At 37.6% G+C, this 27,405-nt stretch overlaps 1 protein-coding gene across 1 annotated transcript in view; it reads left to right on the top strand.

Moving 5' to 3' along the window:
- AcCoAS (acetyl coenzyme A synthase) overlaps positions 1-27,178 on the top strand; it is a 47,678-nt gene extending 20,500 nt beyond the window's left edge. Inside the window, exons 2-5 of the mRNA XM_073984811.1 lie at positions 20,157-20,895; positions 20,962-21,116; positions 25,646-25,814; positions 25,884-27,178. Coding sequence (XP_073840912.1) covers positions 20,157-20,895; positions 20,962-21,116; positions 25,646-25,814; positions 25,884-26,522 — 1,702 coding nt within the window. The 3' untranslated portion in view covers positions 26,523-27,178. The remainder of the gene's footprint in view (positions 1-20,156; positions 20,896-20,961; positions 21,117-25,645; positions 25,815-25,883) is intronic.
- The last annotated feature ends 227 nt before the right edge of the window (positions 27,179-27,405 follow it).

The following is a 27,405-nucleotide window of genomic DNA, read 5'->3' as shown; positions in this document are numbered from 1 at the left end:
AATATGTAAAATATCCAAGCACATTTAAAAAGTCCAAGGATAAAAACGTATATTAGAACATGTTTAAATTCACACAACCTTTAATGATAATTTATTTGACGTTATTTCCATACATTATTGTTACGTCAAATAAATCAAATTAGAAAGTTTAACGCTTTGTATTACAGTACACAGAATATCATTACAATATTTCGGACATTTAATCAATCAATCAAAAAATATATTTCTTTTGGGGAAATTCCGCGATAACCTATCTGGGTCGTATGATCAAAAATACCCAATATGCAAAAAAGTCATTGACAACAACGCCTGGTAACATGATTTCTAATAACCATATTTCATTTTTCAAGATTTTTAATTCAACCCACTTCAAATTATCTAACAATTAATATATACACTCTAGTTAAAATCGTAAACGTGCGATGGAAATTTTTGCATGTTATTAAAATTAGTGATTGCGTTTTTGGTAATCTGAAATGGCATGATTTTTAAGATGCGGGAGCGATAACAATAATTATAGATTCCACTAGTGCTATTAATAGTTTACACATATTTGTTTTGTCACTATTTCAAAATTTAATCATAAAATTTATACTATCAAAAATTGTCTGCTCTTAATATATGGTTGGATCACCTGATCATGCAATCATTAACTTCGACATCAAATACTATAACTAAACGCACTATACTAAATTATTCATCGAACCACCTCATTATCTGGTAAAATTATGTTAATCGTAAATATTAACCAAATTTTGTGAATTCATTGAACTTGTGTTTGTTTATCTCATAAGGGGGCGCACACGTACTTTCTTGTTCACTCACTCTCTCGCCTCGTGCATTCTCAATTCAATGTCAAACGCACGTCACACCACTGTCAAGAGCAAAAGAGCGCCAAATAGTAAGTAGAAACAAATTCCCACAAAAAAAAAGAAAACATCCGACTAATATTATGTCAACAAACGTCCATGTGCATGTATTAGATGGGGGCGAAACTTAAATATGTACATTTCTAATTGAAAAAGGTTAATATTAACTTTAAAAATTTCAACATAAAATCTTATCATTATTTAAAAGCGAAAATATTCCATGCAAATCATACCAAAATTAATTTTAGAGAAATACAATTTCCAACGTAATCATTCGACACGTTTGTTCCGCCATGAACATTTGTTGTTATATACTTTTTAATATAATGCTTAATTTGTGAAGGTAGAATGTCATGCCACATTTTGCCATTGAATTATTAGAAATGCCAAATGGTCTAGACACTTGTGAGACTGATATCAGTCGAAATTATCATACCACCGTCTGGAAAAAGCGTGCACTAGCAACTGATCGATTCATAATAATAATTGAACAAACTTATTTATCAATATTATTTCACAACTGCACTCTGGCTAGCATATTCGCTGCTGCTTCCTGCTTACACAGGGTCCAGTTAGAAAATGTTTTTTTATTGGACAGTTTACAGGCCTGGAAGTGTGACCACTTGCGGTACACTCCCGAGAATCGCCTTAGGTGTCGATTATGGATAGGAACCCAACACCAGTTGTATGTGATATCCAAGGCGTACGATAGCTCTTGAACTATGGAAAATAAAATAAATATAGGCCACTGCTTTGGTGTATTCAATCCCACGTAATGGTCTTGATCTTTGCGAAATAAATAAAATTTTGATCACTTCTTTTATGATATCCAAGGCTCAAGTCGCCATTCGGTTTCATTCATGGAAATGTTCTTGGAAAAATCCTTGTGCCAGCTGCCGGAGCAGGGGGATTTCTCATACGATTATCCCTTGGAGGTAGTGTATTCTCTATAATTGATTCTTTCCATGCTTAAAAACATCAGTGTATTAAGTCGATGGGTGATGAGTCCAAAGACACGTTTTGAATATTTATATAGCGGGCCGTTCGAAGCAGACGCTCGCTTGCAGCCACACCTAACCTGGCAAACAGACGCTGCAAGCGTTTTACTACTCAGCCGCCCCTAACAGGGGAAAACAGACGCTGACCCATGAACCGCTCACTCCGAGACAGTCGCTCACAGGATTCACGTGGGATCCGCGGGGTCGTTAACCCCGTCATCCCTTTTTAAGGAATGCCCCTGCGGCAATATTCTTGAGGCCCTATGCTCCACAGGGAGTGAAGGATAACAGAAGAAGACATAAGAAAGTCGCCATTTTAACTATGTAATATCCAAGGCGAACGACGGCTCTTGGACTGTGGGAAATAAAATAAATATTGGCCACTTATTCTATTGGGATGTACAAGTTCCACGACGGCTTTTGACTGCTTTGTTTATTCAAACTCTTGAACTTTGCGAAGTAAGTTAAATATTGGTCGCTACTTCTATGATATGTAGGGCCAAGTCGCCATTTGAAGTATGTAATATCCAAGGCGAACGACGGCTCTTGAACTGTGGTTAATAAAATAAAAATTGTCCACTTCTTCTTTTGTGATGTACAAGGCCTATGATGGCTTTTGAACTTTGCGAAATAAATTAAATATAGGCCACCGCTTTGATGTATTCAAACCCACGTAATGGCTCTTGAATTTTGCGAAATAAATTAAATATTGGTCACTTCTTCTATGATATGCAAGGCCCAAGTCGCCATTTGGACTATGTTATACCCAAGGCGTATGAAGGCTGTTGAACTTTGGGAAATACAATGAATATTGGCCACTTCTTCTTTTGTGATGTACAAAGTCCATTGCAATCTTTGAACTTTGTGAAATAAATCAAATATAGGCCACGGCTTTGGTGTATTCAAACCCACTTTTGAACTTTGCGAAATAAATTAAACATTGGTCACAGACCCAAGTCACCATTTCAACTTTACATAATAATTTAAATATCGGGGAGGGGTTGTGATATCCAAGGCCGACGACGCCTTTTGTACTTTGAGAAATTATGAAATATTGGTCACCATTTGAACTATGTAATATCCAAGGCGAACGACGGCTCTTGAACTTTGGGAAATAAAATAAATATTGGCCACTTCTTCTATTGTGATGTACAAGATCCACGAAGGTTTTTAACTGCTTTGTGTATTCAAATCCTTGAACTTTGCGAAATAAGTTAAATATTGGTCACTTCTTCTATGATATCCAAGGCCCAAGTCACCATTTGAACTGTGTGAAATCCAAGGCGTATGAAGGCTGTTGAACTTTGGGAAATAAAATAAATATTTACCACTTCTTCTTTTGTGATGTACATGGTCCTTGACAGCATTTGAACTTTGTGAAATAAATCAAATATAGGCCACGGCTTTGGTGTATTCAAAACCTTGAACTTTGCGAAATAAGTTAAATATTGGTCACTTATTCTATGATATCTAAGGTCAGGTCGTCATTTGAACTATGTGAAATCCATGGCGTATGAAGGCTCTTGAACTTTGGGAAATAAAATAAATATTTGCCACTTCTTCTTTTGTGAAGTACAACGTACATGCCAGCTTTTGAACTTCGCAAAATAAATCAAATATTCGCAACCGCTTCGTAATGGCTCTTGAACTTTGCGAAATAAATTAAATATTGGTAACTTCTTCTATGATATCCAAGGTTCAAGTCGCCATTCTCCTCTCCTTTGTGATATCCAAGGCCGACGACGCACATACGAGTAATATAGGCCAAAAGTTGATCAAAACTCAACATATAAAAATCGCGTTTTTAAAAACAAACTATTGGTAAACAGTCACCTGACCCTTTTCCCCATTCGCTATGACCATCCGCAACTATCTGCGGTTAACCAATCCAAAGCAGCAGCCGATTGAACTCAGCTATAATGAAAGCAAAAAAGTACATTCTCTAATATTATAAAATGAAGTGAACATTGAAATAAAAATATTTTCGCGAAAATTTATAATTTTCAAGGTTTTTTGTTTTTGTACATTCTCCGTACAAGATAAGCTTATAAAAGTTCCAATTTGTTTTTGCAGCTTCACTCTTTAATAATGGTGGTACGTCTCTTCCTTCATGCATATTTTTTATGAAAATTTTTAAGATACCTCAAATTTCAAAAGCGAAAATGTGCATGACGCGAACGTTTGCGGACCATAATTACTTTTGGTGATGTATGCACTGAAGTCTCCTACATTAGATCCAATCATAATATATTGCGCATTTTTGCGCCATTCTGAAAAAATCTCATTTTTATCAACTAAAACCATTGAATTATTTAAATATGGAAGTATTTAAGAAAAACATTTACAAAATAGAAATATGTTTTGGTTCCAGCTTTCGCCAAATCTACTTATTTTATTTATACTCATGTGTATTACAGCTCATAAAAATCGCCAAAGATAATTGTTTTTGCATCTTCACTATTAGTTTGTTGTGATACATCCCGTCATTCATAGATATCTTTTATGATAACTCAAATTTCAATGGTGAAATACTACATGATGCTAACGTTTGCGGACCATAGTTACTTTTGATGTTTTATGCAAGATTCTGCAGATTATGCTGATTAAAAGATAATACGCTACGCATAGTTGCGCCAATCTGAAATAATCATATTTTTCTCCACTGCAATCATGAAAACCTTTAAATTTGTTTCTGCAGTTAAACTGGAAAAATTTATGTAAAACAATTTAAAAAAAAAATAAAAAAATATTTTGGCAACGTTTGCCAACACTATTTTTTGATCTGTCGTATAGCCGGGGCTCTTATTTATCAGACTAAATCAAAACTTTTGATAAATGTTTGCGCCATTCGGAAAAATCACTGGTTTTTCTGAAGTAAAATTTAAATAATTTATGTAAAACAATTTTAAAAAAATTACAAAAATATTTTGGCAACGTTTGCCAACACTATTTTTTGATCTGTCGTATAGCCGGGGCTCTTATTTATCAGACTAAATCAAAACTTTTGATAAATGTTTGCGCCATTCGGAAAAATCACTGGTTTTTCTGAAGTAAAATTTAAATAATTTATGTAAAACAATTTTAAAAAAATTACAAAAATATTTTGGCAACGTTTGCCAACACTATTTTTTGATCTGTCGTATAGCCGGGGCTCTTATTTATCAGACTAAATCAAAACTTTTGATAAATGTTTGCGCCATTCGGAAAAATCACTGGTTTTTCTGAAGTAAAATTTAAATAATTTATGTAAAACAATTTTAAAAAAATTACAAAAATATTTTGGCAACGTTTGCCAACACTATTTTTTGATCTGTCGTATAGCCGGGGCTCTTATTTATCAGACTAAATCAAAACTTTTGATAAATGTTTGCGCCATTCGGAAAAATCACTGGTTTTTCTGAAGTGAAATTTAAATAATTTATGTAAAACAATTTTAAAAAAATTACAAAAATATTTTGGCAACGTTTGCCAACACTAATTTTTGATCTGTCTTATAGCCGGGGCTCTTATTTATCAGATTAAATCAAAACTTTTGATAAATGTTTGCGCCATTCGGAAAATCACTGGCTTTTCTGAAGTAACATTTAAATAATTTATGTAAAACAATTTTAAAAAAATTACAAAAATATTTTGGCAACGTTTGCCAACACTAATTTTTGATCTGTCTTATAGCCGGGGCTCTTATTTATAAGACTAAATGAAAACTGTTGATAAATGTTTGCGCCATTCGGAAAAATCACGGGTTTTTCTGAAATAAAATATGGGTATGACAACAAGTGCGCACCAGGGTTATAACTTTTTGCACTTTTTTTGCAAATATCAAAAATACCACCACATAGCCGTGTAGAAATAAGGTAGGTAGGTTTGTACCAATTTTCAGCTTGATCGGACCTATACTACGCTTTTAGTGCATTATTTACCTCATATCCGATGCTAATATATATGGGAGCTATATCCAAATCTGGACCGATTTTCATTATTTTCTACAAAAATAGTCCTTGGACCAAAGATATGATTTGTGCAAAATATTATATCAATCGGATTATAAATGAGGTTTTTAGGAGTTTTAATCAATTTTTAACATACATTACTCCTATGTGCGACGCCTTCGTGCTGTGTCACAACTAAGTCCCAAGACAGCTCTTGAATTTTGCGAAATAAATTACTTCTTTTGTTGTATCCCAAGCCTGCAACGAATCTTGAACTTTCCAAAATAAATTAAATACCGACTACTGCTTTTCTATCTTCTTCAACACCGGTCACTTCTCCTGTGATATACAAAGCCCATTGTGGAATACACTTTATGTCGGTCACTTCTTTGTAAAGGGAGTAAAATATCCGCTATTTCTTCTTCCGTTATATCTAAGGTCGAAGACGCCTCTTTTTTGATGTTGTTTTAACTCTTTCCCAGCTCTGTGAGGACTAAATTATACACTTTTATAGGGAATGCAATTGATATTGAGCTTTTAATATTTTAGAAGCCCACGGCGAAACTTAATGCAATGTAGATCTGCGATTTATTAATTTTTCCGTCGGATGTCCTCGACATTTTCTTTTTTTGCTCAGCGCGAAACAAGGCTTTTCCAGCAAGCCACTTTTGTCAAGTACACTATAGTTCTTTAAGGTCGAAGACGGCTCTTTTTTGAAGTTGTTTTAACTCTTTCCTGGCTCTTTGAGGACTGAATTTTATACGGAATGCTATTGATATTGGGCTTTTATTATTTTAGACACTTAATCCAACGTACATCTGCGATTTATTAATTATTGCACCGGATGTCCTCGAAATTTTTTTGCTATGCGCGAAACAAGGCTTTTACAGCAAGTCATTTTTGTCAAGTACACGATAGTTCTTTAAGTTCATCAGGTATTTCTATGCTCTGACACTCCTGACCACCGTAGGTACACCCTAACTATCCTGAGTAAAATGTTCGATGTTATTCTAGTAAAATGTTCGATGCCATTCAATCATGGGTGCAAGTGATCTGGCATGTCATCTTTTTAGCATCTTCATCGATGAATTTTATATGAGCGTGGACCCCAAATGATGCTATTCATTTTTGGATCCAAAGCATGTCATTTACACCAATGCTTTGGCATGTCATTTCCACTAATGCTTTGGCATATCATTTTCACCAACCCTTTGCAATGTCATTATCATTACGACGAGAGTTTTAACAATGTTGGTTGTGATTTCGAGTCTCCGACAACATTAAGCCTATTGTAAATAATTAATCTTATATATTTAATTGTTGATGAAAAGATCGGATCTTTCACGACTTCCTTTGCATGGGTTCAAATGCTGATGAAAAGATCGGATCTTTCACGATATCCTTTGCATTGGTTTAAATGCTAATGAGAAGATCGGATCTTTTACAACTTCGTTTGAACCAATGCAAAAGATGCCATGAAATCACATCATCGCAAGGAACCCCTTCCTTCAAATTTTGCTGAGTATATTATCACTCATGTCTATGAATGAATTTGAAAGCGAACTGTTTCAATATTACTTTTAAAGACCGACTAACTGACTTCCTCCAGAAAATATTTAATATTAAAAAGGACTCATTGGGATTTTCCCTTCGTAAAAAATTATTGACAAATTATAATATAAAATAAAAAAATCAATATTATTACGACCCACTCTAACATACACTCATTTATATTCATCCACTAACAAATGCGTCAGTACAATTCCATTAAAATTTTTAAATATTGGTTTCTCAGACCGGCATTTTTTTATGGTATGGCATTTTTTGCCGGTATTTTTTAGTGATTCTTCTTAAGATTTCAGATTTAGCTTTTTTGTAAAACAAAATTTAGGGTGGAAGTATCACCGGCGACGATCTTCTCATATTTTGTTTAGTTTTACATTTCTCTGTGGGATTTTGCAAAAGCTTTTTGATTTTTTTGTTTTAGGCACGAGGTATAGGTTTGAGGTTTGTGTTGAAAAATATTTTTGTTTATTGTTGTTGTTGTGGCAACAGCTGTTTAATATCGTATGTTAAGCTGATTTCTTGTAGACCAACAACAACGGCAGCTCTTCTCCTCTCCAATTGGCCGTCTATTATCAGGCGATTGGCGGCACACTGATCGCGTGACTCTTCATTTCGATTTCAAATGATGATCATCATCACACACAAAAGAGTACGTTAGAGACATTCGTAAGGTGTATGAGCGTACATATGAATGTACGAATAATGAGCTTGTGCTGTATTTACGGAAAATTAATAATAATGCAACAAAAAAAGTGATTTATAAAATCAAAATTGATTATAATAGTTTATTTCTCTGTTTAATATACAGTAATAAAGTGTGTGCGCAGCACATTTGGGATGTGTGTATGTATGTACGGTTAGTTAGACATTTAGGGGCGCGCGTGTATTATCAGTTTAAATATGAAGAAACCGAAACATTAGAACTGATCAAGTTCTCATGACAGTGATAATACATTTTTTCAGCTTCAACTGTAGTGAATCATGGAGATTTTGTAGATAAAATAAGAAATCAATTAATTATACCTATCATTGATAACGCCACCGCCATAGACGACAAATGAAGCGATAGGGCTAGGTATGCTACGATGATCTTCGATAATTCGTAACAAACTGTCTGTCCCTTGAAAAATCGCGATATTTCGTAAAAATTACACGCATTTTGGTACCCTCGATAATTCGTAATTTGTTCATCTCAAAACATTTTCTAATTTCATAAAAATTTTATAATTTTTTTGTTAACATCTTTTTATTACAAATGTTTACGCACTAAATGCACAGAAACAATATTTCTTGCGAAATAACACAACCAATAAGAGCTGTCAATGGCTTTTATCGTTAGCTTTTTTTTATGATGTTTTGTCATGAATATCCCGATGTAGAAAAGGCTTTAGTTTTATGGTTTGGACAATGCCGAGAGTTTAATATGCCAGTTTCAGGTCCATTATTAATCGAAAAGGACGAATTTTTCGCCAAAAAGTTAAATGTGAACAATTTTAAAGCAAGTAAACTTGTGGAGAAAGTGCTGCCGTCGACGAAAATGTTACCTTAGAATGGAAATAAAAACTTAAGGATCTAATAAAAGATTATGATGCCAAGGACATTTTTAACACACATGAGATTGGACTATTTTATAAAAGCTTACCAGATCGCACTTTTTGCTTCAAGAATGAAAAGTGTCATGGTGGAAAACACAGTAAAGAAAAAGTGTCTTTACTATTTGCTGCAAACATGGATGGCACGGAAAAACTAAAGCCTCTATTGATTGAAAAGTCAGCAAAGCCCAGATGCTTAAAGAACATAGGAACTTTCCCAGTAGAACACAGGCACAATAAAAAGGCTTGGATGACAATTGAAATATTTAACAAATGGCTTCAAATGTTGGTTGTTATTACAACCCACAATGTCGCGAGTTCACTTTAACTGTGGCCAAAAATAGAAGGAGTTGTCGTAGGTGCATCAATTTTGGTACATGTACCTATTATTGACTTACAATCTTCAGGACAAAAAATTGGGTTGGTCGGTCCACGTTTTGATATAGCCCCCCCTAGAACCGTACCTCGCGATTTTCGGTATTTTGAATGTTTTAGACACAATAACCAACCGAAAGTATTCAAATTTTGTGGTTAGTCTTTGGCAGAGGTAACAAACATTCCAGGTCCACGTTTTGATATAGCGCCCATACAACGGTACCTCCCGATTATAGGTATTTTGAAGATTTTAGCCTCATTTTTACACCGAAATTGCTGAAATTTGGTATTTAGTCTTCGTAGGGGGCATTATACCTTCACCTTGAAATTTGTCTGTATAGGTCCACGCCTTCATATAGCCCCCATAGGACGGTACCTCCGGATGTTTATCAAACCGAAATGGCTGGTATTAAGTCTCCCATGGGGGACTATGGGGTATTAAGTCTCCCATGGGGGACTTATAACCTTCCACCAGAAATATGTCGGTATAGGTCCTCGTCTTCCTATAGCCATAGAACCGTTCCACAGTGGAAAAAAGTACCGATTTAGCACGCCAAAAGTACAAATCTAAGGTGTATGAGCGAGCGTACATATGAATGTACGAATAATGAGCTTGTGCTGTATTTACGGAAAAATAATAATGTATCAAAAAAAAGTGATTTATAAAATCAAAATTGATTATAATAGTTTATTTTCTGTTTAATATACAGTAATAAAGTGTGTGTGCAGCACATTTGGGATGTGTATATGTATGTACGGTTAGTTAGACATTTATGGGCGCGCGTGTATTATCAGTTTAAATATGAAGAAACCGAAACATTAGAACTGATCAAGTTCTCATCACAGTGATAATACATTTTTTTTCTGCTTCAACTGTAGTGAATCACGGAGATTTTGTAGATAAAATAAGAAATCAATTAATTATACCAGTTGATAATGCCACTTCATAGGCGACAAATGAAGCGATAGGGCTAGGCATAGTTTTTTTGCTTGAAAATCATATTTCCAATGCATAAATTTTGAAACTCTTATATTGGTCCTTTTTAAAATATTTATTAGAATGCAGATTTGCAGTATGCAATATTAAAATAAAAGATTGAGGAAAATTAAATTTAACCTTTTAGAAAATATTAACACAAGATACCAGACATTTCTGTAAAATTTCTGAGCTTATTCGAGAAATTTTCAGAGTCATCGACTGTTATTATAATACAGTCCATGACTAAATACAGAAAAGTAATGATTAAGTTTTATTTAGAAGTTCTATTAAGGATTAAATCACAAAATTGCTGAAAAAGCACAGTGAAAAAATTTACGACATCAATTTATTGGTTTTTCCTTTTGGGATGATGCTGCATTATAACAGTAATATCCTGTTTTTTTGCGATGCATCTATCGATTCTAATCACTTAATACCAACAGTAAAGCAAGGTAGTTATCACTATAGCTTTGTTCCTTTACGTTAAAGTTTCTTAAAGTTTTACCCATTTTACCATTTTTAACTCGGAAAGCATTCCTTAACCCAACAAGTAGTAAAACTTGAATCAAAATTTAAGAGAGAGCATGCCAAAAAAGTTTTTCTCTTTTACTACTTTCTGCTCGACAAATTTCGTGGTTTAAAAAGCGGAAAATCTGTCAAACTGCTTATTTGACATTTATTTTACAATTAAGGCAAATGAAAAAAAGGACAAAAGGAAAAAAGAAAACAATGCGCACTGTCAAACCAAACTAAAAAGAAATAAAATAAAGTAAATATTAATAACACTGTACAACAAAATGGAGGTGAAAGTCTGGGGCACGGAAAATTCCTCATGGGAGAAAATAAGTCATGGGAGCGGATTAAAACTATTTGCCACAATAGAATGGAATTTTCTTATAAATACACTATTTTAACAAGTTGAATGCATAGAGGTAACAAGTAAAGAAGTATCAGTCGGCTTTGCCGACAGAGATATACCCTCAGCATAGAGCTGGCAAAAAATCGATGGCACTATCGATAAAATCGATTATTTTTTAAAAATTAAATATCGATAGATAGTTTTGCGTATCGATATTATAGGAACAAAAATCCCCAACCTAAAATTCATTGAAATAAATAGAAATTTCATTGCTTTTCGGTTTTGTGTGTGTGAGAAGGTAAGTCCGTACTTACACGTACATATTTTTCGGAAAAGTAAAATGCATTTTGTTTAATATTTTTATAAAATAAAAGCAATTGTTTATTCTCCTTTACATTTCTGTGAACTACTTGTGCAAAATGTCAAGAAAAGCATTGCCATTTCCGCCATTTTCATCTCCAAATTAATGGTGTTGACAACTTAACGATAATATCTATAGCAATCGATATTTTAAAATATTATATCGAAAATATGTAATGTTGGGAATATCGATGGTTTGCCAGCTCTACCTCAGCCTGGGTGGATTGAAATACTTTTTTCCCTAAAAAACTTATGTATTTAGGGACGTTTTCAAAATTTTGGGTGTATGCACCGACAAAAGTATGGGGATTTGCGGGGATATCGATAGATAGGGTTTTTTTTATCACACTAGCCTACGAAAACCCTAATATCGCTGTAAACAGGGTCACTAGGAAAACCTTCGGTAAAAATGTCCAAAGGATCCTTGAACAACACAAAAATGTTGAACAGTTATGGCCCAAATTTGAACATAAACTAAGTTTCGACAATATTTAGAGATCCAAAGTTTGGGAAATCACACGTGCCATTTTAGCGAATATTTTCGAACTTTTGTGGGGGAGGTACCGGAAGTAGTGGACCTATAAGCACCACCTTTGAATTTCATCTAATATTCGAAGAAATATTACAATATCCAAAGTGTGGACGAACGCAGTATTCGGTTCGAGCCCTCCAGCCACTATATATGGTGCCATAGGGGGTTTTTACAACTTTCGGGCTGTTTTCTCAAGAAGTATGAATTTGCCCCTGAAAAAACGTTTGCGCCCGTAATTGAGGCAGCGAATGCAAGTTGCTTTAACAAAAATCAAAGTGATTCGAGGGCAGGTCTTAAAGTTAATTTATCCAAAATTTTGTGTGGGAGGTAACCGAAGGAGTGGACAAATATAGTCCATATTCGAACCTGATCTATATCTGGTAGATATATTAGGACCAAATCGGTTATTACCTTTAAGAGTTATCGTGAGCACTATTGTCCCGAACATTTTCGAAACCTTGTGTGGGAGATACCCGAAGAAGTGGACCGATTGAGTCCATATTGGAACCTCATCTAAGGCAATTTCGCGATGTGTAAAGTATGGACCAAATCGGTTACTCCCATCAAGAGTCATCGTGCGCACAATTTTTCTGAACATTTTTGAACTTCTGTGGGGGAGGTACCTCAAGGAGTGGACCGATGCGGTTTATCTTCGACCTTAAACTTAGTTTGCAAAAAATATTTCGAAGATCAAATCGTGGACCGAATCGGCAGATCCGTTCGAGAGTTATCTTGCGCTCCAACCACTACACCCGGTGTCATAGGGCTTTTTTCTAACTTTCAGGCTATTTCCTCAGGAAGTATGAACTTGCCCGTGATGAAACTTATACCAATATATGGGGGGCAGTGAATACAATTTGCTACAACAAAAATCAAAGCGATTCGTGAACAGGTCCTAAACTGAACTTTTCCGAAATTTTGTGTGGGAGGTACCAGAAGGAGTTGACCAATTGAGTTCATTTTGGAACCCGAACATTTCCGAACTTTTGTGGGGGAGGTTTCAGAAGGGGTGGACCAATATAACCCATCTTCGAACTTAAACTAAGTTTGGACAAAATATTACGAAAGCCAAATTTTGGACCGAATCGGTTGATCCGTTCGAAAGTAATCGTGCGCTCCAGCCAGACGGACGGACATTGCTCAATCGACTCCAAATTGTCTGAAACTCGAATGTTTACCATAGAAAATAGATTTATTGGTTTCTTAAGTAGTTTCCAGGATGATTTATACACTTTTTCATGCGCTTGTTTAAGCATTTTTTCCACTCCGAACGAGACACCTCCAAAACGTGGTTTTTGAAAGCTTCAACAGCATCTTTTGGCGACGAAAATTGTGGACCACGCCTTTTTTTCTTGATGTGCCGGAATCAAATGAATGAAGTTCAGTTCCAAGTCAGAGCTGTACGTCGGATGACCCAACAATTAATTCCACGTTTTGTCTGGTCAAAAGGGCGCTGGTTTGAATCTATGTGTGAGAGCTTGCATTGTCATGGTGCACAATGATTCATCTTCTCTTGTTCGTTTTTGAATTTTTCAGGATACTTCAGGCAACCAAAGTGTAATGTACCACTCAGAACTAAACGTTCTACGTTCCTTAAGCCGTATAGTAGCCACATGGTCAGTTTAACCCCAGAAACAGGCGACCATTTGCTTCGAAGTGCTTTTTCCATGAGCAACTTTCATTGGATTTGGCTTATCTTCGAAGACCCCCACGGTCGATTGCTCGTTTGTTTCGTGATCATACACATAGATCCAATATTCGTCGTTTGTAACAATCTTAGAAACCTCATTTGCAGCACCGCGATCGTATTTATTCACAATTTCTTTGCACCAATCGACAAGAACCTTTTTTGAGCGATTGTCAAATTGTGCTAGTTGTGTTAGTGTTAGTTAGTTGGTGGAATAAATGCCCAAGGATGCATATATCTCACGGTATCTTGCATTATTAGTTCAAGCAAGGCTTAATTATTTCTGGCACAACGGCCCTTTTGGGACGACACTCACCACCTTCGTTTTTTAGCGAGTGTCGGCCACGATTGAATTCACTAAACCAATTATTCACAGTGATATAGGATGTTCTTCTGTCGACATACAAAGATCTACATAATTTGATCGTTGCGTTATTATCCACGTCGAAAGTTGTGAAAAATGATCGGACGAAAATGTTCACAAGTAAATTAAATTTTTTTGCAAAGAGATTTTTTTAGGTCATTGTAAACAACACAACACATGGTCGCATATCGAACTGTCCTGAGTATGTTTAGGCTAAAAACTGTTAAAACTTTCCAAAAAATGTCAAATTTATTATTTCTATTTGTGCTGAAGGCATGTACACATTTCATCCCAAGCTACAAAGGTAAAGGGCCACATAAGAGCTGTAATGTAATGGTCAATCTCAAAAAATGCTATAAATATTTTTCATATAAAATTACAATATAATTTTATTTTCCAAAATTTTAACAAGTTTTTTTTTTTGCTGATAACCTTAGAGTTTAATGATACCGGTTTTTGTGTAAAAGAATATTTCTTTACAAAATTCAGAAACAATTTTTGCGCATTTTGCAAATTATTGTTTTTCTTTGTTTTATGAATTACGAAAAGGAAAAGAATTCTAGACATTGTTTACGATTAGTCATTCATGCAGAAAACATTCAAATAATCGACAAATTTTGTTCTACAAGTTACAGTGTATTAAAAGAGAAAGTAAAATAAATAAAAATTGTCACGGTAAAGGCAACATAGGGAGGAGTGAAAATCTGTAATTACATCCGATTGTGTGACAAATCTTCCGAATCGAACCACCTAACTAAATAAAAAATACATTCCAAGGGGGAACCAACCAACATATGTTTGTGTTTTATTTTTTTATTTATTTTCAATTTCAAGTCCGAAGACCTCATTATAAGAATTGACAGAACAACGGCATATTTAAAACAAAACATGATTAAATTGATTGATGTTCAGTATAACACAATAAAAACATTACTAAATAAACCAACTTATATGCACAACTAAATTTTATTAATTATCCAAGGATACCCAGTGAAAGTAGCGATATGCATATAAACACTTAAGCACTGTTATCCGGCTAAGAAACTACTCTGATGTCCAATAGTTCAACAACAGGATTTATAACAAAATATTTAATTTTAAAGAAACATTATACATAACATGATAGAGATGAATTTAAATTAAATTACTAATTTTCAAAACAATTTTCCGTTTACCAATAATGTGTACAACATTTTCTAAAATTATATGGAACGCTTTGTGTTCGTCAATAGTGAAATGTTCAATACTTTCAACAAAGTAGCAATAGATTTGATTTAGCCGAAGATTTGTATAAACAAACTTAAGACAATGTTTACATTTTCATTCAATAAATGTTTAGATAAAAATTAGCGAAATTGTATTCATTAATCAATTTAGCCGGAGAGAACAAAGACTACAAAAAATTAGGTGATTTTGAATTCGTATGTTAAACATCTTGTGAAAATGTTTTCAAAGTTTGAAAGAATAGTCAGATATGGTAAAGTAGTTTCTTTAGATCTTTCACTCATGATTTATAACAATACATTTTTAAAATTTAGTTCCGCCTTTCTTAAAAGTGTCAAACACTTCTCACACAATACCAAAACATTTAGATTTAAAAATGCCTCAACACCTGTTTACCTTTCAATTGTTTGTTCAAACAATAAAATTAGCAACAAAACAACAACTTTTTATTCTTATTCTTGTAACTTAGAATGCAACCTAATGAAATTATTCTAAATCGTGTTATAGCTAGGTGTAATCTACTTTCCGTATTGACCCCTTAAACAAACAAACAAACCCAACCTACTAAGGGAAATAAAACATGTTGTCAGCAGAACGGTACAAAATTGGAATAACAAGAAAACTGACAATTGACTTGCTGTCTGCAAAGTCACGATTTAGGTTTGAACATGGCCACAACAAGAATTGAAAAGCAAAAAAATCAATGAAATTAAAATTCGATTTTGCTTACCTTTTCTTATGCAATACAAGCATGTTTGTATTTTATTTTTATATATATCGATATGTAGTTAATTTATTTTATTTTATGCGATATTTTTTATTCTGTTTTCGTTTAGTTTGAATAATACGTTCAACCAACTATTTGTACTTTAGAATATCGGAATATGATTTAAAAGGTAAGAGGTAGAACTAAAAAAATTGATAGAAATAATGCCCAAATTTCGATAATTTGTAAGTTGTAGGATTTGTTCGTCCTAATGGGATGGAAGATACCAAGGAACGGTCCTAACCGGTTTTAACATGGCAAAGCCCAGGATTTATCTTGGTCCCTCTTTCATCTCAAGTGGACACTGACCTCCCTATGGTGTCACCTGGGGAACTGCCTTTAACACCCGTTAAAGGCAGTGAGCTAACATGTGCCGAGCGTTCACCCATAAGAACGTTAACCCTCCCCTAGAAAAAACAGCTTAACATGAAAAAACCAAAGAAAAAAACAAACCCCTCTAAAATTGACAAACACCGCAAACGTTTTAAGGACAATGATCTGTGAATCTGCACCTGGAATGTTCGCACTCTTTATAGATAAGGTGCAGTTTACGCATTGGCAGATGTACTTGAAAAGTACAAGGCCGACATTACTGTGATACAGGAAATACGATGGAACGGGAAAAGCGTCACAACAACACCTAAAGGTGACGCACTGTATTATAGCTGCCATGATGTAAAGCATGAGTTTGGTTGCGGATTTGTAGTTAGTCGGAGACTAAAACATCTGGTATCCAGCTTCACTCCAGGGAATGAAAGACTTGCTGCAATTCGAATAAAAGCTAAATTCTTCAACATCAGCTTTATTTGCGCTCATGCACCCACTGAAGACAAGGACGAACAGACCAAAGATATATTTTACGAGCGAAAGAAACATATGACCGTTGCCCTGCCCATGACATTAAAATCATTCTAGGCGATTTTAATGGCAAAATTGGAAAGAAGAATATCTTTGGCCCAACATTCGGGAAATTCAGTCTCCACAGTAGTTAGCAGTACCAGATTTAATCATCTCGATATTCATAAGGGCACTTGACTGCCTCCAGATCAGAAAACAAAAAATCAAAATGTGATAGATGGAAGACATTCATCAAGCGTGTTGGATGTACGATCGTTCCGAGAGGCAAACATTGATTCGGACCACTACCTTGTTGCAGCAAAGGCACGCACCCGCTTAAACGTAGCAAACAAAGTACGAACAGACACAACACGAAAGTTAGATATCGGTAAGCTGCAATCACAACAGATAACCACAGCATATTCCACTCAACTAGCCCAATTGCTTAATGAGAGCACTCCTCATCCCGATAATATATCAGCGCAATGGGAAAGCATTGCCCACTCCATGCAAACATCCGCAAAATCCATACTTGGATACCAGAGACCACCACCAAGGAATTCATGGTATGATCAGGAGTGCTGTGCTTCTAAACAAAACATTGTTCCACAACATCCCATACGGGACAAGGGAGACTTCTCTCATATCAATGAGTGCACCCCGATTCATATTTAGCTCAATGATATGGGACCTACTGTTTATCGCCGAGTCCGAACGGCGTGTCTTAAGACACCACTTATGGAGAAGTTTTTCAAGGCTGAAATACTCAGGAAATGTCGCCAACAGTACTGAGGGGTATTTTGCCACCGTTGAAAAATGTTTGATGTTGCTTGGTCGGGAAATCAAACCCCCGACCTTCTGCGTGCAAGGCGGGCGTGCATACCATTGCACCACGGTATGCACGCCCGAAGATAAAAATGCGGCATATATGCTACTTTACAATCCGTAGCAACGCGTAGCGCACGAGAGAGATATCGGGAGAAAAGGAGAGAGGAGAAACGTCTTTTCCGCAGGAAAAAGAGAGAGAGGGAAAAGCGGGATAGTGAAAAAATCGAGATGTACAGGAACCACAATGAAGTCCGAAAATTCTACCAAAGAGTCAAGCATCAAACTGATGGCTTTGGTACAGGCACATCCTCCTGTAGAGACCAGCAAGGTAATTTGGTAACAGATACAGATAGTGTACTCAGGATATGGAAAGAACATTTTTCAAAACTGTTGGTATCCAATAGCAGCGAAGACGACGAAGATACCACAGTCCCAATCCCAGAAGATGGTATTGAATGTGTACCGCCCAGCCAAGATGAGGTAAAGACAGCAATAAATCGGCTGAAGAATAATAATGCAGCAGGAGCCGATGGCTTATCAGCCGAGCTGTTCAAAACCGGAGGCGACACGCTGATAAGGTGTATGCATCAGCTAGTTAGTTCCATCTGGCAGGAAGAACGCGTACCCGACGATTGGAACCTGAGTATCCTGTGTCCCGTCCACAAGAAGGGAGATAAGACTGTATGCTCTAACTATAGGGGCATAAGTCGACTCCCTATTGGCTACAAGATCGTGTCAGGGATATTGTGCGAACGACAAAAGCCTATGGTCAACGAGATAATTGGACCATACCAATGCGGCTTTAGACCTGGCAAGTCCACCATTGACCAGATATTTACCCTGCGGCAAATCCTGGAGAAGACCCAAGAAATGCAGATCGACACCCAATACCTTTTTGTCGATTATAAAGCAGCCTTCGACAGCCCGCTGCGTTCAAAGGTGTTCCCAGCCATGTCAGAATTTGGTATCCCCGCAAAGCTCATCCGGCTTCGTATAATAAATTTAACTGACACGAGGTCCTCAGTTAAAATAGGAAAGAGCCTCTCCGAAGAGTTTGGTACCAAAAGTTTAACTGACACGAGGTCCTCAGTTAAAATAGGAAAGAACCTCTCCGAAGAGTTTGGTACCAAAAGAGGGTTCAGACAAGGAGACAGCCTTTCGTGTGATCTCTTCAACATCCTGCTGGAAAAGGTTATACGAGAGGCAAACGTCAAAAGAAGTGGCACAATCTACACCAATAGTCACATGTTACTTGCTTATGCTGATGACATAGACATCATGGGACGATCAGTAAAAGAAGTAACTGATACCTTTAGGAAGGTCGAAGGATAATCTGCTAAAGTGGGTCTGGCGGTAAACGGTGAGAAGACCAAGTTGATGACGATATCAATATTGTTAAACGTATCGAGATGCAGCGATTGCGTTGGCTAGGCCATATCATAAGAATGAGCGATGATGAACCCGTTAAAAATGAACCCGTTAAAAAAATACAGACCGCTTGGCGGTGCACGCAGAATTGGCAGTCCAAGGAATAGATGGCGCAAACAAGTGGATGATAAGATGAAAAGGCGCGGTATTCCAGAGTTCGAAGCAACAAATAGAGAGAAATGGAGATCTTTTCTTAGTTCGGCCTATGGAACAAATGTTCTGTAATGGGCCAGCTAAGTAAGTCCCAATTTACATTAGGCGAGTTTACTTGCGGCAATTGTCAGTTTGTGGGTGAGAGAGGGTGTTGAGAGGCAAAGGGTTACCATATACCTCACCTCTCTTTCCATCAAACTGACAATTGTCGCAATTAAACTCGCCTAATGTAAATTGGGACTAAGTAAGTAATTTTCCATAGCATAGAGAGGAAGGAGTGCATCCGCCAAACTAAGCCCTAAAAACTAGCAATAGGATGCGTCAGTTGGTGTTGACAGGAATAACCATTCACACCACCGTTAACTACCACGGAATTGAGTCCCTTTTAGTTATCGTAAAGTCTAAAAAAAACTTAGGAAGTTATACACTATTCGAACCTACTTCCTTTGCTGTACAGAAAATTTGTTTAACCCTGTCTCGCTTACAACGAACAAAATATCGAAGATAATTAGCAATTTCCATTTCCACGACTCTGGTTGCTATGTCTCTTATTATTAGTTTATGATTTTGTCCCCGTACCAAAACAATTATTCTTGGCATGCAGGGTATTTAAAACACTTTGGGTGGGTTGCGGCGTATAATTAGATACAAATTAAGAAATTAGCAACAGCAGTTTAGTAAAGCACATAAAAGTTACTTGATATGTTCTCATTTACATGTCCATTTAACGAAATTAAGCTGAAAAATTAGCGACACATTTTAAATGCAAACAATTTTCTCATTTATATTTTTTACTCTTTTTGCTTGCAGGGAAGGCAACCATCCAGATGATTATTCACGTGGTCTCACCTATCGTAAACTGTTGGAGGAAGTTTGCCGTTTTGCCAATGTCTTGAAAGATCATGGTGTCCAAAAGGGTGATCGTGTCTCAATTTATATGCCCATGATTTTAGAACTGCCCATTGCCATGCTGGCTTGTGCCCGTATTGGTGCTGTACATTCCATTGTTTTTGCCGGTTTCTCTTCGGACTCGTTGGCCGAGCGTATGGTCGATTGTCAGGCCAAAATGCTTATTACGGCCGATGGAGCATGGCGTGGTGAAAAACCTTTGTACCTGAAAGCATTGTGTGATGTTGCCTTGACTAAGGCCGAGCAAATGGGTCATATTGTAGAGAAATGTATTGTGGTATCGCATTTGAAACGTGTTACACCCTGCCAGGAGAATCATGTGGAACAAGATATACCCTGGACCGAGGATCGTGATTTTTGGTGGCATGAAGAAATGGAAGACAAGGAACCATCTTGTTATCCCGAATGGATGGATGCCGAAGATCCGTTGTTTATGTTGTACACCAGTGGTTCGACGGGTAAACCTAAGGGTGTATTACACACAACTGCTGGTTATTTGTTGTATGCTGCCACAACCTTTAAAATTGTATTCGATTATAAACCTGGTGATATTTACTGGTGTACCGCCGATATTGGCTGGATCACTGGTCACACTTATGTGGTCTATGGCCCCTTGGCCAATGGTGCTTCATCGGTTATTGTAAGTAAAAAACATTGGTGGAGGGGAAGAAGCTGTTTATTAATGCTTTTATATTTTGTTTTTTAGTTCGAGGGTACCCCCTTCTATCCTGATAATGATCGCTACTGGTCCGTCATTGACAAGTATAAGGTTACCCAATTCTATACCGCCCCAACAGCTATCAGAGCTTTGATGAAGTTCGGTGATGGTTTAGTGACTAAACACAAATTGGAACATTTGAGGTAAGTCGGAATGGATGAAAAGGGAATATATTGTTACAGAAATAGTTTGAGCTATGGTTCACTATACCGCCTACAATAATGAGGTTTTGGAAGAACCTTAATTCGAAAATGCATAGGAAAGAACTATAAATCAGAAAAAAGATTTTCGAATGAATATTTATATGAATCCTCCTCAATCCACTAACATTTCGGATTATGCATCTGATCTTTTATTCAGATGACGGAAAGAGTAGTTCTATAGACCAATTCTGAAAGAAAGGGTGCTTCTATAGACCCTTTATGAAGGGAAGGGTGTTTTTATAGACCCTTTCTCTAAGAAAAGGTGCTTCTACAGACCCTTTCTGAAGGAAAGGGTGCTTCTATAGAACCTATATGGAGGAAAGGGTGCTTCTATAGACCCTTTCTGACGGAAAGGGTGTTTCTATAGACCCTTTCTGACGGAAGGGGTGCTTCTATAGACCTTTTCTGACGGAAAGGGTGCTTCTATAGACCCTTTCTGACGGAAAGGGTGCTTCTATAGACACTTTTTGACGGAAAGGGTGCTTCTATAGACCCTTTCTGATGGAAAGGGTGCTTCTATAGACCCTTTCTGACGGAAAGGGTGCTTCTATAGACCCTTTCTGACGGAAGGGGTGCTTCTATAGACCTTTTCTGACGGAAAGGGTGCTTCTATAGACCCTTTCTGACGGAAGGGTGCTTCTATAGACCCTTTCTGATGGAAAGGGTGCTTCTATAGACCCTTTCTGACGGAAAGGGTGCTTCTATAGACCCTTTCTGACGGAAAGGGTGCTTCTATAGACCCTTTCTGCCGGAAAAGGTGCTTCTATAGACCCTTTCTGACGGAAAGGGTGCTTCTATAGACCCTTTCTGACGGAAAGGGTGCTTCTATAGACCCTTTCTGATGGAAAGGGTGCTTCTATAGACCCTTTCTGACGGAAAGGGTGCTTCTATAGACCCTTTCTGACGGAAAGGGTGCTTCTATAGACCCTTTCTGCCGGAAAAGGTGCTTCTATAGACCCTTTCTGACGGAAAGGGTGCTTCTATAGACCCTTTCTGACGGAAAGGGTGCTTCTATAGACCCTTTCTGACGGAAAGGGTGCTTCTATAGACCCTTTCTGACGGAAATGGTGCTTCTATAGACCCTTTCTGACCGAAAGGGTGCTTCTATAGACCCTTTCTGACGGAAAGGGTGCTTCTATAGACCCTTTCTGACGGAAATGGTGCTTCTATAGACCCTTTCTGACCGAAAGGGTGCTTCTATAGACCCTTTCTGACGGAAAGGGTGCTTCTATAGACCCTTTCTGACGGAAATGGTGCTTCTATAGACCCTTTCTCTAAGAAAAGGTGCTTATACAGACCCTTTCTGAAGGAAAGGGTGCTTCTATAGACCCTTTCTCTAAGAAAAGGTGCTTCTACAGGACCCTTTCTGAAGGAAAGGGTGCTTCCTTAGAACCTATATGGAGGAAAGGGTGCTTCTATAGACCCTTTCTGACGGAAAGGGTGTTTCTATAGACCCTTTCTGACGGAAAGGGTGTTTCTATAGACCCTTTCTGACGGAAAGGGTGCTTCTATAGACCCTTTCTGACGGAAGGGGTGCTTCTATAGACCTTTTCTGACGGAAAGGGTGCTTCTATAGACCCTTTCTGACGGAAAGGGTGTTTCTATAGACCCTTTCTGACGGAAAGGGTGTTTCTATAGACCCTTTCTGACGGAAAGGGTGCTTCTATAGACCCTTTCTGATGGAAAGGGTGCTTCTATAGACCCTTTCTGCTGGAAAGGGTGCTTCTATAGACCCTTTCTGACGGAAAGGGTGCTTCTATAGACCCTTTCTGACGGAAAGGGTGCTTCTATAGACCCTTTCTGACGGAAAGGGTGCTTCTATAGACCCTTTCTGACGGAAATGGTGCTTCTATAGACCCTTTCTGACCGAAAGGGTGCTTCTATAGACCCTTTCTGACGGAAAGGGTGCTTCTATAGACCCTTTCTGACGGAAATGGTGCTTCTATAGACCCTTTCTGACCGAAAGGGTGCTTCTATAGGCCCTTTCTGACGGAAAGGGTGCTTCTATAGACCCTTTCTGACCGAAAGGGTGCTTCTATAGACCCTTTCTGACCGAAAGGGTGCTTCTATAGACCCTTTCTGCCGGAAGGGGTGTTTCTATAGACCCTTTCTGACGGAAAGGGTGCTTCTATAGACCCTTTCTGACGGAAAGGGTGCTTCTATAGACCCTATCTGACGGAAAGGGTGCTTCTATAGACCCTTTCTGACGGAAAGGGTGCTTCTATAGACCCTTTCTGACGGAAAGGGTGCTTCTATAGACCCTTTCTGACGGAAAGGGTGCTTCTGTAAACCCTTTCTGACGGAAAGGGTGCTTCTATAGACCCTTTCTGACGGAAAGGGTGCTTCTATAGACCCTTTCTGACGGAAAGGGTGCTTCTATAGACCCTTTCTGACGTAAAGGGTGCTTCTATAGACCCTTTCTGAAAGAAAGGGTGCTTCTATAGACCTTTTCTGAAAGAAAGGGTGCTTCTATAAACCTTTTCTGAAAGAAAGGGTGCTTCTATAGACCTTTTCTGAAAGAAAGGGTGCTTCTATAGACACTTTCTGACGGAAAGGGTGCTTCTATAGACCCTTTCTGACGGAAAGGGTGCTTCTATAGACCCTTTCTGACGGAAAGGGTGCTTCTATAGACCCTTTCTGACGGAAAGGGTGCTTCTATAGACCCTTTCTGACGGAAAGGGTGCTTCTATAGACCCTTTCTGACGGAAATGGTGCTTCTATAGACCCTTTCTGACGGAAATGGTGCTTCTATAGACCCTTTCTTACGGAAAGGGTGCTTCTATAGACCCTTTCTGACGGAAAGGGTGCTTCTATAGACCCTTTCTGACGGAAAGGGTGCTTCTATAGACCCTTTCTGACGGAAAGGGTGCTTCTATAGGCCTTTTTTTGAAAGAAAGGGTGCTTCTATAGACCCTTTCTGAAGGAAAGGGTGCTTCTATAGACCCTTTCTGAAGGAAAGGGTGCTTCTATAGACCCTTTCTGAAGGAAAGGGTGCTTCTATAGACCCTTTCTGAAGGAAAGGGTGCTTCTATAGACCCTTTCTGAAGGAAAGGGTGCTTCTATAGACCCTTTCTGAAGGAAAGGGTGCTTCTATGGACCCTTTCTGAAGGAAAGGGTGCTTCTATAGACCTTTTCTGAAGGAAAGGGTGCTTCTATAGACCCTTTCTGAAGGAAAGGGTGCTTTTATAGACCCTTTCTGAAGGAAAGGGTGCTTCTATAGACCGGGTCTGAAAGAAAATGTGCTTTTATAGACCGGGTCTGAAAGAAAATGTGCTTTTATAGACCGGGTCTGAAAGAAAATGTGCTTTTATAGACCGGGTCTGAAAGAAAATGTGCTTTTATAGACTCTTTCTGTAAGAAAAGGTGTTTCTATAGAACCCTTCTGAATGAAAAGGTGCTTCAGTAGACCCCTTCTGAAAGAAAAGGTGCTTCAGTAGACCCCTTCTGAAAGAAAAGGTGCTTCAGTAGACCCCTTCTGAAAGAAAAGGTGCTTCAGTAGACCCTTTCGTAAAGAAAGAGTACTTCTATAGATCCTTTCTGAAAGAAAGGGTGCTTCTTGGACCCCTTCTGTAAGAAAAGATGTTTCTATAGACCCCTTCTGTAAGAAAAGATGCTTCTATAGGCCCTTTCTGAAAGAAAAGGTGCTTCTTGGACCCCTTCTGTAAGAAAAGATGCTTCTATAGACCCTTTCTGTTAGAAAAGGTGCTCCTATAGGCCCTTTCTGAAAGACTAGTGGAGTTTTTTATGTATCGCCAGCGAGTCTTTATAGAAAACCAGAGAGTCATTACAGATGACCAGGGAGTCATTACAGACGACCAGGTTCCTCAACAGAAGATCAGGAAGTCTTTATAGAAGACCAGGAAGCCTCAATAGAAGACCAGGTAGTTTTTATAGAAGACGAGGGAGTCTTTATAGACGACCAAGGAGCCTTTATGGATGACCAGGGAGTCTTGGTAGTCGACGAAGGAGCCTTTATAGAAGACCTGGGACTCTTTATAGCCAACTAGTGAGCATTTAAAGAAGACCAGGAGGTCTTTATCGATCGCCAGGGAGCCTCAATAGATGACCAAAGACTTTTTAGAGGGGTCCAAGGAGACTTAAAGGACGACCAGGGAACCTTTATAGAAGAGCCGGGAGTCTTTATGGGCGGCCAGGGAGTCTTTATAGATGAGCGGAAGATCATTACAGATGACCAGGACCTTAAACAAAAGACCAGAGAGTCTTTATGGACGACCAGGGTGTCTTTATAGACCAACAGAATATTCAACACGTAAAGAGAGTCTTTACAGACGGTCTTAATAGATGACGTGGGAGTCTTTACAGACGACCAAGGAATCTTTACAAATGGCCAGGAAGTCTCATAGACGACCACGGAGTCTTTATAGATTACCAGGGCCTTTATTGGACATTTAGGGTTATCATTTTTCATACCGAAAACGGCTCATGATCTTTTTATTCAATTTTTTTAGAGTTTTGGGTAGTGTTGGTGAGCCCATTAATCCCGAGGCTTGGTTATGGTATTATCGCATTATTGGCAAGGAAAGGTGTTCAATTGTGGATACATTCTGGCAGACAGAAACTGGTGGCCATGTTATAACACCCTTGCCAGGTTGCACACCCATGAAACCAGGATCAGCAGTAAGTATTTGGCCTCAAAATATTTTTTTCCCCGATTTTTAATGAAAACTCCTCTTTTTTCCTTTACAGTCCTTCCCATTCTTTGGTGTTAAACCCATACTTTTGGATGAGGCCGGCATAGAAATCCAAGGTGAAGGTGAGGGCTACTTAGTATTCTCCCAACCCTGGCCCGGTATGATGCGTAGCTTGTTCAACAACCATGAACGTTATGAAGAAACATATTTCTCCAAATTCCCCGGCTATTATTGTACCGGTGATGGCGCCCGACGTGATGCCGATGGTTATCTATGGATAACAGGACGTGTTGATGATATGTTAAATGTTTCCGGGCATCTTATGTCCACGGCAGAAGTTGAATCTGTCCTCACCGAACATCCACGAGTTGCCGAATCGGCTGTTGTTGCCCGTCCCCATCCCGTTAAGGGTCAATGTTTGTATTGTTTCATTACACCCAATGAAAATGAGAAATTCGATGCTAAAATGATAAGCGAAGTAAAGAAATTGGTAAGGGAACGTATTGGTCCATTTGCCATGCCCGATGTGGTTCAGCATGCTCCCGGTTTACCCAAGACGAGGTCGGGTAAAATTATGCGTCGTGTATTACGTAAGGTAGCGGTAAATGATCGTAATGTAGGTGATACATCAACACTGGCCGATGAGTCAATAGTTGAGCAATTGTTTGCCAATCGTCCAATAGAAGGCAAGTAAATCCACAAACATTGCACACTTCTACAACAACAAATTTGGAACACACACACATAACAAACCAACAAACACACATAGGCAAGCTGAGAATACATTCGAAAAACACTGATATACCCCCCAAGCTAAAAAAAAAGCAAATAATTTCCAGAGGCTTATGGAACAAACATCCCTCCCTACTCCCTGCAAATAATGGCAAGAAACGTTTTAAAACTCAACATTCACACAACACCCACAGAAAAAAAGTGAAAATCATTTAGCCAGCCTAATGTAAACGGTGTTTCTTAAGAAGAGCATAATGCGATTTGTATTAGACAAATCCGACAAATCATAACAAAACCAACAAATATCACAAATCTTGTAAATCTCTTATTATAAACAATTTATTTTAAGTTTTAGTTTTTAGTTTATTAATATTTAAGGTTTAGATTCCAAAAAGAAAAACACACTTTACTTAGAATTGGAAAATTTATAAAATAATATACATACTATTATAAACATTAAAGGCGATCCATTTTGATTGTTGATTTTTCAATACTGATTTATCCCCTTGGAATGTTTTTAGAAAATTCGTATTTTTGTTTTGGAAACAAAATATCGCCTAGAATCAAGGTGCTTATTTTACACTATCTCCCCTAATAAATATGTATAATTAAGTTAAATACATACTGTTATTTTGTATACATTGTTTTAAATGAAAACAATTTGTTTGGTAGAAATTGGCCAAAAATGAATCACAGACGTTGAAAAGCATATAATGTGAACTCCCCTTAATTGGATATTACTATATACTAGGGATATATAAATCGAATATAGTTCGGTCAACTTTTAACGACGAAAAATACAAATCGCTTCGTTACTATAGAGTAAATCCACTTTAAAATTTCTA

Source organism: Musca autumnalis, unplaced genomic scaffold (assembly GCF_047663935.1).
Source record: "Musca autumnalis isolate F117 unplaced genomic scaffold, ASM4766393v1 scaffold_4, whole genome shotgun sequence".
NCBI classification, from domain to species: domain Eukaryota; kingdom Metazoa; phylum Arthropoda; class Insecta; order Diptera; family Muscidae; genus Musca; species Musca autumnalis.
This window is presented reverse-complemented; position numbering and strand designations above follow the sequence as displayed.